The sequence below is a fragment of the Geotrypetes seraphini genome, chromosome 2 (assembly GCF_902459505.1).
Source record: "Geotrypetes seraphini chromosome 2, aGeoSer1.1, whole genome shotgun sequence".
In the NCBI taxonomy this organism is placed as follows: Eukaryota; Metazoa; Chordata; class Amphibia; order Gymnophiona; family Dermophiidae; genus Geotrypetes; species Geotrypetes seraphini.
Window position 1 is genome coordinate 183,059,715 of NC_047085.1, and position 19,392 is coordinate 183,079,106.

Below are 19,392 nucleotides of genomic sequence, written 5' to 3' on the forward strand. Positions count from 1 at the left end.
TGTACTCTAGGAGTATACTCATGCATTTTATAAAATATACATATATCTCACAATTCCAACCTTGCTGTGCTGAAAATTAGCCCTCCCCCCACACAGATTGTAAAAAAGAAATCCACTGCAGTCATATAATTTTATAAAAGTTTTGTTCTGTCTGTAAAACAGGCTTTAATGACAGAAAAAGACTCAAAAATGTACCCCCCTAAATAGGGGACAAGCAGAAGGATCAGATTAATTGGGGAGATTGTGGCACAATGGTTAAAGCTACAGCCTCAGCACCTTGAAGCGGTGGTTTCAAACCTGTCATTGCGCCTTGTGACCCTGGGCAAGTCACTTCATTCCCCCCATTGCCCCAGGTACATTAGATAGATTGTGAACCTGCTGGCACAGACAGGGAAATGAGTACATGAATAAATTTATATAAACCATTCTGCGCTTCCCTGGGAAACAGTATAGAAAATTAAATAAATAATGTACAGGTTGCCCAAAGTTAGGTTCTGGAATGATGTATACTACAAGGGAAATTTTATAAATGGCACTGATAAAAACTATTAAGGGTGCTCAGCTTTATAGCAGTGTCCCACACACTTTGTCGAGCTGCGGCACACCAAACATAGTGGCTGTGGCTTGAGGCATCTGGAAGTTGCCAGACATTGCTGTGATGTTGTTGCACATGTGTAATGTCATCACATCGATGTCCATGCATGGGTCCTGAGCCGCCAGTGGGGGGGGAGGGGGGGCAGCAGGGAAGGGTGTCAGGTCAAAAGCGCGCCGAGACAAAGGCGCGCCCAGACAATTGAGCGCAGCGCATGCCGCTGCGCCGCTCTAAATTACTGTTTTTAGTGCTCCGACGGGGGGGGGGAGGGGCGTGGGGGGGAGAACCCCCCCACTTTACTTAATAGACATCGCACCGCGTTGTGGGGGCATTGTGGGGGGTTGTAACCCCCCACATTTTACTGAAAACTTCACTTTTTCCCTGTTTTTAGGGAAAAAATTCAGTTTACAGTAAAATGTGGAGGGTTACAACCCCCCAAACCCCCCATAACGCCGGCGCGATGTCTATTAAGTAAACTGGGGGGTTCCCCAACAAAACCCCCCGTCAGAGCCCCTAAAAACTGTAATTTAGAGCGGCGTGGCAGCGCGCGCTGCGCTCAATTGTCGGCGCGCGCTTTTGTCTTTCGCGCCATTGTCTATGAACCGCAGGGAAGAGGGCCGGAGAGAAGGAGAGGCGTTGGTGCCGGCTGATTGCCTACAGGACATGCCACGAGAGGCACGTCCTGTAGGCAGTCAGCTGGTGCCGGCATCTCTCCTTCTTCCCCAGTGCGTCGCGGCACACCTGAAATCTCATGCATTGACAAAAAGGGTCACAATAAGCTGTGGATCACTGACACAATTTAATGCGGCAGTAATTGGTAAGCTTATGGAATAATTGATTCTGTGGCCTTTCCGCAGCCGTATTTGTGCAGTAGAGCTGCGGATCTACCATGAGGCTTCCTGCATCTGCCCTTCGTTGCATAACAACTTCAAGTATACAGATAGACAGACAGATGGGTCCTTTCTGGTATGCACTCTCGTTTGAGCCAAACACACCAAAAGAGAATTTATTACGAGTGTTGGCATACAGTGTGTAAAACTAGACTGAAAACATCAAAATAATATCACACAATCTGTGGATTAAAACACTTATTATACTGTGTACTTATATGGAAATAGTGGCTTGCTATTGCTGCTGAATCAGTGATTTAGGATATTTATTAACTATATGAATTGGTACAGAGCAGGGGTAGGCAATTCCGGCCCTCGAGAGCCACAGTATATGCACAATAAATATGCATGAGATAGATTTGCAATTCAAGGAGCCAGTGCATGCAAATCCATCTCATATATATTCATTGTGGATATCCTGAAAACCTGACCTACCTGTGGTTCTCGAGGACCGGAATTGCCTACCCCTGGGATAGAGTTTATATTGACAAATTTTCCCTGTGGCTAGTAGCATTGATGTGCCTGAGTGCAACTCCTGTACCAGGTTTCTTTCTCCTGGACCACCCAGTGCTATAGATGGTGCAGAGGCAGCATTGACAGCCCCTGGAAAGAAGGGTGTTTCAGCTGTCAGTCCAACAACGACACTTAATGACATAGGTGCCAACATTTCAAAATGATCAAGGGTGTCAAACGCAATACAAATGACCCCTCCCTGAACTCAGTGAAGGAGCTGGCTCAATAACGGGGGTGCAAAGTACCCATTGAGCTGGCTCCTATGCCTAATGACCAAATGTTAGCTAGATTCCAGAGAAAGCTATGATTTATGGTCCCTGGCCAAGGACAGACCCTGAGCTGACTGAGCGGGCTTAGGAGAGGATGCATGAAAGATAAAGATCGTCTGACAGATAGCTAGTTCCGTCCGTCAGTTGTTTTACGATACAACGTGCATAACAATCTTTTCATAACAACCGCCCCTACATTATGGAACGCCCTACCCCTGACCCTTAGACAAGAAACTAAACTCAATAACTTCAAATCTGGTCGTAAAACATATCTTTTCAAAGATGCTTATGAGATCTATTCTTAGGACTTCCCACCACTGAGACTCAGGCTATTGGCGTAACATTTACCCCTTACGTTCTTTCCTTTCCCTTTCTATTAGTTTCATGCAATGTACCCTTCCCATCTACCCTTATGTAGCATGTCACGTCCATATTGTCTATGTAAGTCTGTATCCCTCTTTTTTATTATTATTTTAAAATACTTTTTAATTTTTTGTATAATTGTAAACCGCTTTGCATTTAAAAGTGGTATATAAAGTACCAAATAAACTTAAAACTGTCAATCCATTAATTTTTTTTTTTTTTTATTTCCCCTCCAGCTGTTTACTATTCCCATTAAAACAAAAGTGTTAACATATGCTGGAGTGATCTTTCATCTCTTTGCTTCTGTTGATATCATTAATATTCAAAATAGACTGTAGCCATCCAAACCATTTTGAAATCTTGGAAAAATGTATTCTTGATATCTTTCAAATTTTGGTGGAATTCAGTGTGTTTAGTTGGGAAATATAATAATAATAATAACTTCTTCTATACCGCCACAATCTTGCGACTTCTAGGTGGTTTACAATCAAGAGAGCTGGACATTCAGCGAAACACAATATGCAGATATACATATGAAATACAGATAGCATAGACTTTAAGAAAGCAAGAATATAGAAATACAATTTGCTTAGCAAGAGTATAAGATGTACATTTTGGTAGGTAATGTCCGAGAGGACCTGTTTGGAATAAGCCGTATGTTTAGAAAATAACAACGAAAAATAACAATAATATAAAGATAATAGATTATATGAATCACAGTTCTGTGTGATTCAGGTGGACTAAGGAGGGGGAAGGGGTGGTGGGAAGAGATAAGGGGGGGTAAAGGTAGGGGTAGGGGTAGGGGAGACTGTTCTTGGGGAGAGCGGGTCAATTGTTTAGGTATTTCAGGAACAGGTATGTTTTTAGGCGCTTCCTAAATAGGTAGTGGGCGAAAGCAGTTGATCTAGGTCTTTACCCCATAGGTCTGCTTGGTGAGAGAGAAGGTGTTCGTGGTGTTTTTTTAGTTTGCAACCTCTAACTGGAGGAGAAATGAATTTTGAGTGTGAGTTTCTCTTGCGTTTGTTGTTGGAAAATGAGAAAAGGTCTGTTATGTACTTGGGGGCAAGTCCATAAAGTACTTTGAAGCAGATGCAGGCGAATTTAAACCTTACTCGTGCTTCCGTTGGCAGCCAGTGCAATTGCCGATAGTAAGGTGTCACGTGGTCGAATTTCTTCAGCCTGAAGATAAGCCTGACTGCGGCGTTTTGCATTATTTGAAGTCGTCTCATATTCTTTTGGGAGATTGCTAGATAGGCGATGTTGCAGTAGTCGAGTTGACTCAGTATGAGGGATTGCACTAGGATTCTGAAAGTAGATGTATCGAAGTATGATTTAATGGATCTGAGTTTCCAGAGTGTAAGAAAACCCTTTCTGAATAGGGAGTCCACTTGTTCCTTCATAGTTAGGCATTGGTCTAGAGTAACACCTAATATCTTTATGTTGGGCTGGATAGGGTAGTTGAGTTTATTGATGCATAGTGGGGTTTTATTGTCAAGTGGGTGAGGGGAGGCGGTCATAATGGAGAAAAGAGGTAAAGGGGCCAAATTTAGATCATTATGGGCACCCAAACAAGAATTTGCAAACAATAGTTGAATTATAGTGAAAGAATGAGATGTATGCATGTAGATATGGATGGATGTTAGTTTTTCACCCTCTGCAAATAGGATGGTTGGGGGTGGGGGGAGGAAGTTTCATGTCAAGGATTTCGTATTTTAATATCCTAAGCTTTGTGTTAATAGTGTTATGAGCAATTTGTTTGATATGTTTCTCCTGCTTTATTGTATGTTAAAATTTTGGAACTAAAAAAAAAAAAAAAAGTATTGTCCCTTTTACATCACCATCACCACACATATAATGCTTGATAGGGCCACAAAGAACAAGTAGCCTAGCTGCTAGGAGGCTGCAGGGACGTTGCTCTGGAATGCTCCCTGAGCACAGGGTTACCAGTGTCCGGATTTCCCCTGTTCATGTCTTCCTTTTTTCGAGGGCATGTCTGGGGGTCCGGAAGGCTTTTCAAAACCTAGCACTTTTGAAAAGCTTCCTTGAAATCGCATGCGCGGATGCCCTCCTGCCTGACGAGAGTAGGCAGGGGGTGGGGCGGGACGGAGGTGGGACTGGGGTGGGATTGGGGGGCGAGACTGGGGCATAATGGGGCAGGTGGAACTGGGCAGGCCTGGGGGCTGGTCTAGGGGGTCTGGATTTTACTAAAATAAAACCTGGTAACCCTACCTGAGCAGGTAGGGGTTGCTGCTATCATCTTCCCTCCCTCCCATCCTCCCTGGGATAAAGTGCACAACTCCATTTGATCCTGGACTCTAAACACAAACTTGAATCCTCTGAGTCACACTATATAGCATTGCAGCTTCTTTACCCTTCTTTTCTGTGAAACATTTGTAGGAAGCATTTTGCCCCTGATTCTATAAAGTCTGCCTAAAGTTAGGTGCTGGTATCCGCACTGATCCTAAAAGAAAACTTAGGCGCCCATTATAGAATCACGCTGAGCATCCTAATGTTTAGAAGCGTAAGCACAAGCAAAGAAGAAGGACTGGTGTTCCACAAACAAAATCGAGATATGAAAGCACAAAATGGAACACAAGTCCCTGGAGGTCCAGGAATTATTGTTTATTCAAATAGTCAGATTAAAAATCAAATTAAAGCAACCTCAGTAACATAGTAAATGACGGTAGATAAAGACCTGAATGGTCCATTTAGTCTGCCCATTAGTTATATCCACTAAAAATACATGATTAAGTTAACTTGTCTCTTCTTTGATAGACTGCAAAGTTCACCTGGTATTGTCCTGGGTTCCAAATGCTGAAGTTGCCATCCAAGCTCACTCCAGAACTATCCAACCATCCTGTCTGCAGAATATCTACCATAAAGTCTGGCCAGTAACATCCTCATGTTCCAAGTTAGTGGAGTTCTCATTGATGCCCTCCCCTAGCCCAATCCTATACCAAATCATTACATATAGGACATAGACTGTACAAATCTGTCCAGTACCGGCCTTAGCTCTTTAATTTACATTCTTCATTTTCTAATTAGAGATCCTCTATGTTTATCCCATGCTTTTTTGAATTCCATCACCATTTTCCTCTCCACCATTTCCCTTGGGAGGGCATTCCAGGCATCTATCACCCTCTCCATGAAAAATAATTTCCTAACATTGCTCCTGAGTCTTTCTCCCCGCAACCTCAAATTATGCCCTCTAATTTTATCATTTTCTCTTCTCTGGAAAAGATTTGGTTCTATATTAATACCTTTCAAGTATTTAAACATCTGAATCATATCTTCCCTGTCCCTCCTCTCCTCCGGAGCATACATATTTAGGTCTTTCAGTCTCTTCTCATACTTCTTTTGGTTCAAACCCCTTACCATTTTCTTTGCCTTCCTCTGGACTGCTTCAAGTCTTTTTATATCCTTCACCAGATATGTCACCAAAACTGAACACAATAGTCCAAGTGCGGCCTCACCAACGACCTATACAGGGGCATCGATACCTCCCTTCTTCTGCTGGTATTCCTCTTTCTATACAGCCTAGCATCCTTCTGTCTACAGCCACTGCCTTATCACACTGTTTAGATGCCTTTGGGTCCTCAGACCAAATCATCCCAAGGTCCCTCTCTCTTTCAGTGCTTATCAGCCTCTCACCTTCCAGCACATACGGTTCCCTCAGATTTCTACCTTCCAAATGCATCACTCTGCACTTCTTCGCATTGAATTTTAGTTGTCAGACGTTAGACCATTCTTCTAACTTTTGCAAATCCTTTCTCATGTTTTCCACTCCCTCCGCAGTGTTCACTCTATTACAAATCTTGGTACCATCTGCAAAAAGACTAACCTTACCTTCTAACCCTTCAGCAATGTCGCTTACAAACATATTAAACAGAATCGGTCCCAGCACCAATCCCTGAGGCACTCCACTAGATTCCTTTCTCTCCTCCAAGCAAATTCCATTAACCACCACCCTCTGGTGTCTGTCTGTCAACCAGCTTCTAATTTAGTTCATGACTTTGGGCCCTAACTTCAGCCCATGGAGTTTGTTTAAGAGCCTCCTATGAGGAACCATGTCAAAGGCTTTGCTGAAATCTAAGTAAATTATATCTAGCGCACATTTTTGATCCAATTCTCTGGTCACCCAGTCAAAGAATTCAATCAGATTCATTTGGCATGATTTACCTTTAGTAAATCCATGTTGCCTTGGATCTTGTAATCCATTAGATTCTAAGAATTTCACTATCCTTTCCTTCAGCAACGTTTACATTATTTTTCCATACCGAAGTGAGGCTTACCGGTCTGTAATTTCCCCCTTCATCTCTGTAACCACTTTTGTGAAGAGGGACCACATCCGCTCTTCTCCAATCTCTTGGTACCTCTCCCGTCTCTAAAGATCTATTGAACAAATCTTTAAGAGGACCCACCAGAACCTCTTGAAGCGCCCTCAATATCATGGGATGGATCCCGTCTGGTCCCATAGCTTTGTCCACCTTCAGTTTTTCAAGTTGTTCATAAACACTTTCTTCCATGAACTGTGCAGTATCCACTCCATTCTCAGGTGTAACTTTGCTATCCAATCGTGGTCCTTCGCCATGTTTTTCTTCTGTGAATACCGAACAGAAGTATTTGTTTAGAATATTCTCTTTGTCCTCATCACTCTCCACATAGCGGTTCATATCTTTTTCAGTCTTGTAATTCCATTTTTTGTTTTTCTCCTTTCACTAATATACCAGAAAAATTTGTCTCCCTTTTTTATATTTATAGCCATTTGCTTTTCCGCTTTCACCAGACATATCTCTCTCTTGACTTCTTTCAGTTTCATCCAATATTCCTTTCTGTACTCCTCTTCTTGAGTTTTTTAATATTTCACGAACGCCAATTCTTTTGCCGTTATTTTTTCCACCACTAGTTTGGAGAACCATATCGGTTTCCTTTTTCTCTTATTTTTATTTATTTTCTTCACATAAAGGTCAGTAGCTCTTTTTATTGCACCTTTCACTGTTTTTCCACTTCCCTAATGTTTTCCCATCTAATCAGCTCTTTCTTCAGGTACCCCTCCATGCTACTAAAGTCTGCACGTTTGAAATCCAGGAAATCCAGTTTTGTGTGGACATCCTCCACTTTGGCTGCTATATTGAACTAAACCATATGATGATTGCTTCTTCCCATGTGGGCCCCCACTCGGACATTAGAAACACTTTCACTATTTGTGAGCACCAGATCCAGTATCACTTTTTCCCTCGTGGGTTCCATTACCATTTGTCTGAGCAGAACCCCTTGAAAGGCATCCACGATCTCCCTACTTCTTTCCAATTCAGCAGACAAAACTTTCCAGTCTGCATTCAGCAGGTTGAAATCACCCAGACCTTCCCTTTCTTTCCCAACTTTTGTATATTCATAATCAGATCTTTGTCAATTTGCTGCAATTGAGTCAGAGGTCTGTAGACAACACCCAAGTAGATAGAAGTTCCATCTTCTCTTTTCAAAACAATCCATATTGCTTCTTCCTTTCCCCAGACGCCCTGTATTTCAGTTGCTTGGATATCTGTCTTTACATAGAAAACTACTCCTCTACCTTTTCTATCATTTCTGTCCTTCCTGAAGAGATTATAGCTCTGTATGTTGGCATCCCATCCATGGGACTCACTGAACCATGTCTCAGTGATAGCAACAATATCCAAGTCTGCCTCTAACATCAGGGCTTGCAGATCCTGATTTTTGTTGCTTAGACTGCAGACGTTTATGGTTATTGCTTTCCAGCTCCTATTCCTCAACAATCTCATTTTTTGTATGGTTTTTAATTTCAGCTCATTTCCTGTTGCATTGCTAGGAAGTGAATTGCTAATATTGTTGTTTTCATTGCTTTCCTTATTATCATCAAATCTTGTTTCTTGCTGGGGGTGGCCACCAGAACCAACCTCCAAACATATGCCACACCCACCTTCTAGTTTAAATGCCTAGAAACATATTGCCTGAATTTCTCAGCTATGATTCTTTTTCCCGCTATGGTAAGATGCAGCCCATCATTACAATATAGTCTCTTGTTTTTCCATGTATTGCCCCATCCTCCTATGTGCCTAAAGCCTTCTTGATGACACCAGGCTTTGAGCCACCTATTGAAGTTCTCAGTATTTTGCACTCTTTTCTCTCCCTTTCCATAAGCAGGCAGTACTTCTGAAAAAGCTACAGTCTTTACAAAAGGTTTTATTCACTCCCCAAGCTCCTGAAAAGCTTTCTGCGTTGCAAGTCGGTTATTGTTGGCCAGTTCATTTGTTCCGAGGTGGATAATAATATCAGGGTTCGAATTATTTGCTTCTTCCCTAATTACATTCAGGATTTATTTAGGTACAAAATGTGTCACTGGTGGTACATGCTCACAAACGTCCATGTTATGGGGGAACTCTCAGCCATCTTCAGGGGTTCTAAATTAAATGACATGTGGCTTAGCTGCCAGGAGGGCTGCAAACTGCACAGCCAGCACACCAGGACCTCTGGCCATACTCTACTGCCTGTGGCTTTGTGAAGAAAGAAGTGTGGCTTCATCACATGCGCCCTGGTCCTACTATTTTTGGGAAAAGTAAACAAGCAATTCGCTTCTACTCTTTCCACTCCACTCAGTATTTTATAGATCTCTATCATATCACCCTGATGAAGAGCCCTTGCTGCTTTAGCTTTTCCCCATAGGGAAGTCATCCCATCCCTTTTATCACCTCTGTATCTTTTCTAATTCCGCTATATCTTTTTTTGAGATATGGCGACCAGAATTGAACACAGTAATCGAGGTGCGTACCATAGAGTGATACAAAGGCATTATAACATTTTTATCGTTGTTTTCCATTCCTTCCCTAATAATTCCTAACATTCTATTTGCTTTCATAGCCACTGTTGCACATTGAGCTGAGGGTTTTGCAATTTTTCAATTCACAAGTATTACACTTGATGAAGAAAATAGATATTACACTGAAAAATCCAAGGAAATTTCTAAACAATTAACTACTCCTTTTACAAAGGTGCGGTAGCCGATTTAGCGCATGCTAAATACTAATGCGTGCCAACGCATCCATAGGATATAATGGACATGTTAGCACGCATTAGCATTTAGTGCACGCTAATTTTTAGTGCGCACTAAACGGTAGCGCACCTTTGTAAAAGGACCCCTTAATGTATAGCAAGTATCTGTTATTTAAATCCCCAAATTAAGGAATAATAGAGAAAGAAAGGAAGGCAAGATTACAACAAAATCAGGGGAATTTCCAAAGAAAATATATAAGAAAATTCTTAATTGGACTTAGGCGGGGTTCCAATTTTCTTCCGCTTATCACTTAATTTAATACATCTGAAGGAGTAGATATAGCTATTGGAACTGGCGACTGTCTTGACTCCAAGAAATTCTTTTACATGTTCTGGGTCACGAAAACCAAAATCTTTATAATACATTTACATGGAGATTGCAGGAAAAAAAGTCCCTTTGAGGGCTAACACTTGGGATTTAAGAGCTAAAAAAGCCTTTCTTCTCAGTTATGTGGCCTTACAAAGGGCAGGAAAAATCATAACAGAATGTCCCAGAAAGTTAACATCTTTAAAGTGGAAGTACAAACAAAGAACCCAAGAGCACAAGTAGCAAAAAGGGTTGCTTTAGTCACCACCAACCCTGAGTCTTCAAGGAAGCCGGTCAGACCAAAACTGGCTCTCTCACTTTGTCCTTTAGCTATTTATACTTTTGGACTTCCTGGGTTAACATAAAAAGCTTTAGTAATTGGTGGTATTGTCTCAGCTGGAATCTGTAAGCTTTCTTTTAAATACTTCTTAGCAAAATAAAAGTTGGCAAAATTGGAGACTGGAAAATTTAGAAATCTCAAATTCAATCTACGTTCATAATTTTCCAGCACTTCTAATTTCTGTTGGATATTCATATTATCTTTCACCAAAGCTAATTGAGTAGATTGTATTTTCAGAACACTCACCTCATTACCTTGTACTTGTCTCTCCAATGTAGTACAGGTAACTAAATCCCCACATTGCTTCATATGAAATTGTACTAGTTCTGGAACTTGTAAAACACTGTCTAAATGATTAGGCAATGAAGTCTCCAGGACATTCGCAGCGTCCCATACTTCTTTAAGTGTAATCTTCTCCAGTCTCTTCTTCAACTTGGGAAGAATCTTATCTCCCATAATGGGATTCCTGACAGTTCCGACTCCATCTCTGAGGTCCAAAGAACTGTCAGCTGTGCCAAGATTGGGCCCACTGGCTTGTTCTCTTGTTGGGTATCCCATCTCTTCATGTCGACTGTCCAACAGCGTTCTGACTAAGGTGTGAGAGCCGGCAGCACCTTCGGCATCCAACGTCTTGCTCCCCAACTATTTAGGCAGTCCACATCCGGGTTGATCGCAGTATCGCAGTATTCGGGGCATAGTATGGTGTCAGAAACTCTCAGAGCCAAGTCCCCTATAACATGCACAATCTCCCAAATATTACTCCCTGCCTGTGGAAGAAGGAAGCCATCCAAGGTCCGCTGAGTTAGTTCCGGAGAAGAAGCCAATTCAGCCAGGTAAGAACGTGGCTTCCTTTTATGCTTCACCATGCTGTTAATATTGGATGTACCACTTGGGACACAGAAGGGAGGGAGGGGGCATGGACTTGGAACATAGGATGGAAGGAGGGAGGGAGGAAGGGAAAGGGATGCTGAGGTGGGGGAGGGAATAGAAAGGTAGAATTGTTGAGCATGGGTGTGAGTGAGAGAGAAAGAGATGGTGTACATGGAGAAAGGAAGAAAAAGGAGAATTGTTGAGTATAGAGAGGGAGAGAATTGTTGGACATGGTGGTGAGAGAGGAGTGAGGTAGAGAGAGAGATGAGAGGGAGAAATGTTGGATGTGGTTGTGGAGAGGGAAAAGGATGCAAGAGGAAGGAATGTTGAACATGAATGGAGGAAGGAATGTTGAACATGAATGGAGGAAGGAATGTTGAACAGGGAATGGAGGAAGAGATGTGGCATGGTGCTGGATAGGAGTGGATATGGGGTTGGGCAGGTGGGCAGGCGTGAAAGTTGCTGTACACAGTCCAGGGATAAGAGAGGGAGATATATTGGATGTGGCAGTAGAGAGAGTTGAAGAGATGCATCCTAGATCCCCCCCCCTTCTCTCTCTTTCCTCCTAGCAGTGCTCATTCTAGACGCCATTTATAGAATCAGGGCTAACATGCATTAATGCAATTTGACACACACCAATGCAAGTTTCATTATTGTCAGTGAAGCTTATTTACTAATGGTTAGCAATTGCTAATGGTATTAACTACACTGCTGCTGGACAGGCTGGGCAGTATATGCACACACTAATGCTGTCGGGTATCATTTAATAACAACATGATGCACAAAGTACATAATTGAAATTGACATCCATTAAAGTGCATGCATTTATAAATGGAGTGGTGGAAGCTGATTTTTTTTTTGTTTGTTTTATAACTCAATGCTTCAAGGAGACAATCAGAGGACCAAAAGTAAATAAGCATATTATTTAATGTTGTCATGATTTTATATGTGTCTGTCATAAACTCTCTCTTTATCTGAGTATGGGCTCCTTTTACGAAGGAGCGCTAGGGCCTTAATGCATGGAATAGCACGCACTAGCCGCTACTGCCTCCTTTTGAGCAGGCGGTAGATTTTTGGCAAGCGTGCGCTGTAGCATGCACTAAACATTAGCGCACCTTCGTAAAAGGAGCCCTACGATTCTGTCATGCTGGTTACTAATGAAAACCTAGCCTGATAACCTTAAAGCCAGATGTTAAGCAGCATAGTCTTTACTGGATGTGAAACATTTTATTATACACATTAATACTTACATTTGCTCCCAGTTTCTTGAGCAAGTGGCAAAAGAAATCATCAAGTTCTTTTCCTTCTATGTAACCATTATCTAAATGTAATTTTACAACAAAGCAGTGTCAATATTTTTGCTGACAGGATTCCTGCATCAGCATTCCACATGCAAACTTTTCCAGTTTATAAAACTATTTCATGTGCACTGACAATCCATTCTTTCATGTGATTTTGATTTTATTTAAAGAAAAATATCATATTACCAGTATTTTAGCCCATTACATTAATGGGTGCTAGAAGTGTGGTTGGCTCTCGTAGTCCCTTGCCGCAGCTGCCCCCCCCTTCCCTTTCCGCGGTCCCGACTCCAGCAGCGTCTGCAGCACTGTACACACGCTGCTTTGGGGCCTTCTATGGCCCCGAAGCAACATGTGTAGAGTGATGCAGATGCTGCTGGAGTCGGCAGGTTTGGAGTCGGGACCGCGGGAAGGGAAGGGGAGAGGCGGGGGGGGGGGGCGCGGAAAGGCGAAGAATTTACTTTTACCAGAGCAGGGAGTCCAGCGCTGGCGGCCAGTCCTGCCGGTGAGTGTAATTAGGTGCTGTAAGGCTGGGGACCCGCGCATGCGCACTCCTGCCACCATGGACCTACATCTCATGGAACAGGGAAAATGGAACACGCAGGTAGGAGTGCGCATGCGCGGCTAGGGTTTTATTATATAGGATGTCACCATTTCTCAATATCTCTCAAACTGCCAAAATATTAATATCAACAAGTCACTATTTTCTCTTTTGTTGGTATTAAAGTAAGACCATTATTTACAAGGAAATTTAAATATTTATAATTTGAAATCCTTATTTCCCAATTTTCAGATGTAGTATGTTTAAGAGAAAGAGATGGGGGTAGATGAGAGACATAGGACTAAATTCTGTACAGGGCACAGAAAAATCAGTGTTGGCTAAAACATGCAAAAAGCGCTATCCTATAAATAGCATTCAACCCCCTCCCTTTACTAAGCTGTGGCAGAGGTTTCTACCACAGCCTGGAACACTAAGGGCTCCTTTTACGAAGGCGCGTTAGGGCCTTAACACACGGAATAGCGCACACTAAAATGCCACATGCGCTAGCTGCTACCGCCTTCTCTTGAGCAGGTGGTAGTTTTTTGGCTAGCGCGTGATAATCAGGTGCGTGCGCTGAAACCACTAGCGCACCTTCGTAAAAGGAGCCCTAAAAGCTCCAATGCTGCTCTGACGCGCATAGAATTCCTATGAGCTTTGGAGCATTTAGTAAAATGAGGGCTAAAGTTAGGCACATTTAGAAAATAGCATTTGGTGCCGAGAACTGCACCTAACTTTAGGCATGGCCATTTCTACCAACCGAACCTTGGCATAAATCCTCAGGCCTAAGTTAGGTGTGGAGCTCCCTTATTCTATTACAGCACATAAATTACATGCCCCTTTTTTGGGGCCATGTATAAAATTTATGCATGGATCCATACATGTAAATATACACACATAACTTTTAATTGATTCTATTTATCACCAATAATTGATTGTTAGAGTTCAGTTATTGTTGGTAATAGTCTCATTTAATTAAATTGAAAGTGCAAATTGGGCACAAATTTGAGCATGCAAATTTTAGCACCATTTATGGAATTCAGGGGTTAATGGTCAAGACATCTTTATTTTCACTCGCTTTTTACAAGTTTGCATTTTGCTATACTGTACAATGAATCAAGCACATCACTTTTTCTTCCTTCCTTCCTTCCATTTCTTTTTCCTTTCAGGACTACAGTTAAATAACGTTCCTTTAAAATTTATTTTTATTTAAAAGAAAAAAAAAAACACCTCAAAAGATATTTGCATTTCTATAGCCAAATTGTTATCCTTAGTGCCAGTAAATCTGAATATATTTAAATGATTTCTAAAAAAAAAAAAGGTATCCCACAAAAACCCTGAATATTGCTCCTAACCTTTAATGTCCCATGCACATAAGGAAAGTCTATAAAGTGCATGTTCCCATTTATTATTGCTATTTCGTCTCGTTCAGACCCTCAATTTTTTTATTAAAATTTGATACTATTGCTTATCCAACTTCTAAGTGATTTACAGTTGTGCAAATGCTTACGCCTTTGAAAGGGACTATGCTGGAAAAGTTCAGGGTTAATCTTCCATATAGTATATTACAATGGTACCGGGTTAATATAGTTTTGATTGAGAAAAAACACATCCTGGCAGATCTGAAGATTTTCTTTACACCTGATTGAAAAACACAGCTCTGAAGCAATTAAGTAGGAAAAAAACAGATTGTGTAACAATGCAAAACGACCAACAGGTTTCTTTCACCCATTTAACTCAGGGCAGTTTTCATGCTTTCCTTTTTCTTAGAAACCCTCCCACCCACTGCAAAATAGGGAAGCTCCATCCTGCTCCATTTTTTTAAACATTAGTTTTTATTGAAGAAAAAATACAAACAATCCTTAAAAAAAAAAAAAAATCAGTGCTACAGTACTTACCGTCCACGTCAAAGTGCTGCCAGATCTCGAGAAATTCGGCAGCATCCAGTTTCAGGAAAGAACTCTCCATGGTGCTGAAGCGAAAAGCTGCTTAGAGCGTGGGGAAGAAACTTCCAACTGAAAACTTCCCAACCTCGTTCTTTTTCTTTTTTGGGCTGTTTAGATTTTGCGCTCCCTCTCGCTTATCTTGTCAGATATACCGCTCTCTGCCTGGAAATCTGTGAGTGTGTTTTTTGGGAACTCGATGAGCTGTAAATGCAGAGTGCCAGGCTTAGAAAACACAGGACCTAGCCCTGAGTCACACCCACAAGCGTGCGAGTTTGTCAAAGCCTGAGACTCTGGCTATGGAAAGAGGAGGATGTAGTACTGCCTCTTATGTTAGGCAGCTGATGAATAATGTCTTTAAACGTCACGATCTCTTATGCTCACAGGATATTGTGTGTCTTTTATATTACTGAAAAGGGCTAATCACTGCAAATTCGCAGTTCCGTTTCCCTGCCCTAGCGAAATATACATGCCCTGTCGTGGCTTATCAGTCAGAGCGTGTGCTCCATAGTCCTCAGGGTTCCAAGGCTGGAACCGGTTCAAACCCTGGCTCCTCCTCTGCAATGCAATGCAATGCAATGCAATCTTATTATAAAAAAAGAAAAAACAAACAAACACCACCAACAAACCACAATAATGTAGTCTGCTTGCAGTGCCAGTGCTAGAGGGACCCATGTTATGGATAGAGGGTGACATGGTGCCAAAAAAAAGGTCACCGCAAATATGGGGAGTGGTGACCGAAGAATGGTGAATGGTCTTGTCTCCACAGTTAAAGGAGTTCGCACGTGCGGTGAACGAGTTTGTGGTCCTGCAGCCCCCTCTCTTCCACCGTCCATCCGGCCATGCATCTCCCTCCCTTCTCTTTGTGGCGATTTCTATAAGGCTATGCCTTGTATTGCAACCAGAGCCTTGAAGTCGTGTTGCGTGTGGCTGCTGGAAAAGTCTCCTCTGACGCAACTTCCTATTTCTGGTTGCATAGGAGGAGGAGACTTTTCCAGCAGCCGTGATGTGACTTCAAGGCACCGGCTGCAATACAAGGCATAGCCTTATAGAAATCGCCACGAAGAGAAGGTAAGGGGAAGAGAGGGAGGGAGATGCATGGTTGGCCGGCGGAAGGGAGCAGCTGGACCGTGCAAAGGGTGCTGGGGTGGGGGGATGGAGAGGAGAAGATGCTGAAGCAACCTGAAGGGAACTAGGGAAGAAAGAGAGAGGAGAAGACGCTGGGAAATGGGGAAGAGAGAGTGGGGAGAAGACGCTGGGGAATGGGGAAGAGAGAGTGGGGAGAAGACGCTGGGGATTGGGGAAGAGAGAGTGGGGAGAAGATGCTGGGAAATAGGGAAGAGAGAGTGGGGAGAAGATGCTGGGAAATGGGGAAGAGAGAGTGGGGAGAAGACGCTGGGAAATGGAGAAGAGAGAGTGGGGAGAAGACACTGAAGGGAAAAGGGGAAGAGAGAGTGGGAAGAAGACACTGAAGGGAAATGAGGATGACAGAGTAGGGAGAAGACGCTGAAGGGAATGGGAGAGAGTGGGGAGAAGATGCTGGTAGGGAAGAAGACAGAGATGCCAGACTATGGGGGAGCGGAGGGAAGAAGATGGGTGCTAGACCAATTGGGGGTGGCTGGGTGAAGGGAGAGGCACAGTAACAGAGAAAATGTAAGGCACAGAGAGAAGACAGACAGTGGATGGAAGGAATTGAATGAGAAGATGAGGGAAGCAGAAACCAAAGGTAGAAAAAATTTTTCTATTTATTTATTTTGCTTTAGGATACAGTAGTATATTAATAGTGTTTATAAAAATGTATAAACAAATCCCTGCCAGCTGAACATCTCTTTCTCTAGTTCAGCAGCCAGAACTTTGATTTATAAGGAAGGAATAAGCTAAATATTGCAGTACTGAGGCTTGTATTGATGCTGCGGGGACGGGATGGGGCGGGGACGGTGGTTGCGGGGATGGGGCGGTGACAGGGACAAATTTTTCCCAGTGTCATTCTCTAGTCATAGATCATCAGTCAGAGCATTCAACCCATAGTCCCCATGGCTTCAGGCTGGAGCCCATTTAAACCCAACTCCTCCAATGCAATGCAATCTTATTATATATATATATTTTAAAAAAAAACCCCACACAAAAAAAAACCACCCCGACAAACCACAATAATGTAGTCTGCTTGCATTGCCCATGCTAGAGGGACCCCTGTTGTGGCTTATCAGTCAGAGCATCCACTCCATAGTCCCCACTCCCCAGGGCTCCAAGGCCTCAGCTCCTCCTCTTCTTCTCTGCAATGCAATGCAATCTTATATATATTAAAAAACAAACAAACAACCACCTCTGACAACCCACAATAATGTAGTCTGCTTGCAGTGACGGTGGTAGAGGGATCCCTGTCATAGCTCATCAGTTAGAGTGTACACCCCATAGTCCCCAGGGCCCCAAGCAGACTACATTATTGTGGTTTGTCAGGTTGGGTTTTTTTTTTTTTTTTTTTCTATAATAAGATTGCATTGCATTAGAGGAGCTGAGGTTTGAATGAGCTCCAGTCTTGGAACCCTGGGGACTAACGGCAGATGCTTTGACTGATGAGCCATGATAGGGATCCCTCTAGCACTGGCACTGCAAGCAGACTACATTATTGTGGTTTATCGGGAGCGAGGGGGTGTTTTAAAATAAGAATAATAATAATAAGATTGCATTGCATAGGAGAGGAGAGGCTGGGATTTGAGCTGCCTCCAGCCTTGGAGTCCTAGGGACTACAGGGTAGACACTCTGATTAATGAGCCATTACAGGGGTCCCTCTAGCACTGGCAGTTCAAGTCTGCAAGGCTGGAGCCAGTTCAAACACCAGCTCCTCCTCCTCCTCTGCAATGCAATCTTATTGTAAAAAAAACAACAAAAACCCCCCAAACAAACCACAATAATGTATTCTGCTTACAGTGCTAGTGCTAGAGCAGTGGTCTCAAACACGCGGCCCGGGGGCCACATGCGGCCCGCCAGGTACTATTTTGAGGTCCTCGACATGTTTATCATAATCACAAAAGTAAAATAAAAAACAGTTTCTTGATCATATGTCTCTTTAGCTATAAATGACAATATTATTATTAAGATTTAGCCAAAAGGAAAGATTTATAAACTATAAAGAGTTTTACCTCATGCAAATCGTCATTTCTTTAATAAGACATGAACTATTTTTTCTGAGGCCCTCCAAATACCTACAAATCCAAAATGTGGCCCTGCAAAGGGTTTGAGTTTGAGACCACTGTGCTAGAGGGATCCCTGTTGTGGCTCAGTCAGAGAATAGTCCCCAGGGCTCCAAGGCTAGAGCCGGTTCAAACCCCAGCTCCTCCTCTGCAATGCAATCTTATTAAAAATAATTTTAAAAAGCCCACAATAATGTAGTATGCCAAACAAAGTTGAAACATTATTTCAATTGGGCGACTCAGGAATTAAATGAAAGACCTATTGAATATGGTCTACATTTCAGCATAGCTTTTGATACTGCTTCACATCCTGGGGATGAATCTTGAGATGGTGGGCTGGTTTAAGAGCTGATGGAGTGACACACAGCAGAGAATACAGGCAATTGGAAACACCTGCTGAGAAGAGAAAAACTGTTGTTGAAGTGCCTCAGGCGTTGCTAAATAGAGCCAATTCTGTTCAACATTTTTGTGAGTGATTCTGGGAGGTATTTTAAAGGAAATGTTTTCTTTTTGTAATTGTTTTCATGAGGCAGTTGACAGAATGAGGGAGGTGATCAGTGTCTGATGATTTTAAGGGAGCAAAACAGAGTGATCAGAGCTAGCAGGATTCTGGGATTACTAGGAATCAATTTGATTATTTACATTCATCCCTGTTTGGGTTTAGAATAGATCTTGCTTTAGTACTGAGCTCCTTCAGGCAGCTCTAGTTTCAGAAGTGAAAAAGATGCTAGGTTAGGGAGATCAAATAATCTTATTGCAATTTGATACATCTGCTAGCAAAAACAGAACTGTCACCCTTCCTGCAATTAGAAGAAAAGTACGTTTCCAACCAGAATATAATGGAAACTACCCTACTTTATTCACATATTGGTTGGCATTCAAAATGATTTAACTAGTCATAAATGGATGTTGAGTGGTTAAATCACTTGATTAGGGCTATCCACTAATTTTCAGAAGTACTAAGTTTTTGTGGCTGAAAATTAGCAGTTAGCGCCTAAATGAAAACTGGCTATTTTGGTGTTTTTTTTTTTAATGGGGGCCGAGTCAACACCTGACTAGTTAAGAACCAATATTTAGCACTTAACCAGCCAGGGTAACTGCAGAAATGGGACAGCATAAAACATAGAAAGATGACGGCAGAAAAGGGCTATAGCCCATCAAGTCTGCCCACTCTACTGACCCATCCTCTTAAGTCTATACCTAGTGACCA

At 42.4% G+C, this 19,392-nt stretch overlaps 1 protein-coding gene across 1 annotated transcript in view; it reads right to left on the reverse strand.

Moving 5' to 3' along the window:
• The window catches only part of SCGN (secretagogin, EF-hand calcium binding protein), an 88,306-nt gene extending 72,982 nt beyond the window's left edge, over positions 1-15,324 (reverse strand). The window contains exons 1-2 of the mRNA XM_033934374.1: positions 14,947-15,324; positions 12,463-12,533 (exon numbers count right to left, since the gene is read on the reverse strand). Coding sequence (XP_033790265.1) covers positions 12,463-12,533; positions 14,947-15,016 — 141 coding nt within the window. The 5' untranslated portion in view covers positions 15,017-15,324. The remainder of the gene's footprint in view (positions 1-12,462; positions 12,534-14,946) is intronic.
• Between the last annotated feature and the right edge of the window lie 4,068 nt (positions 15,325-19,392).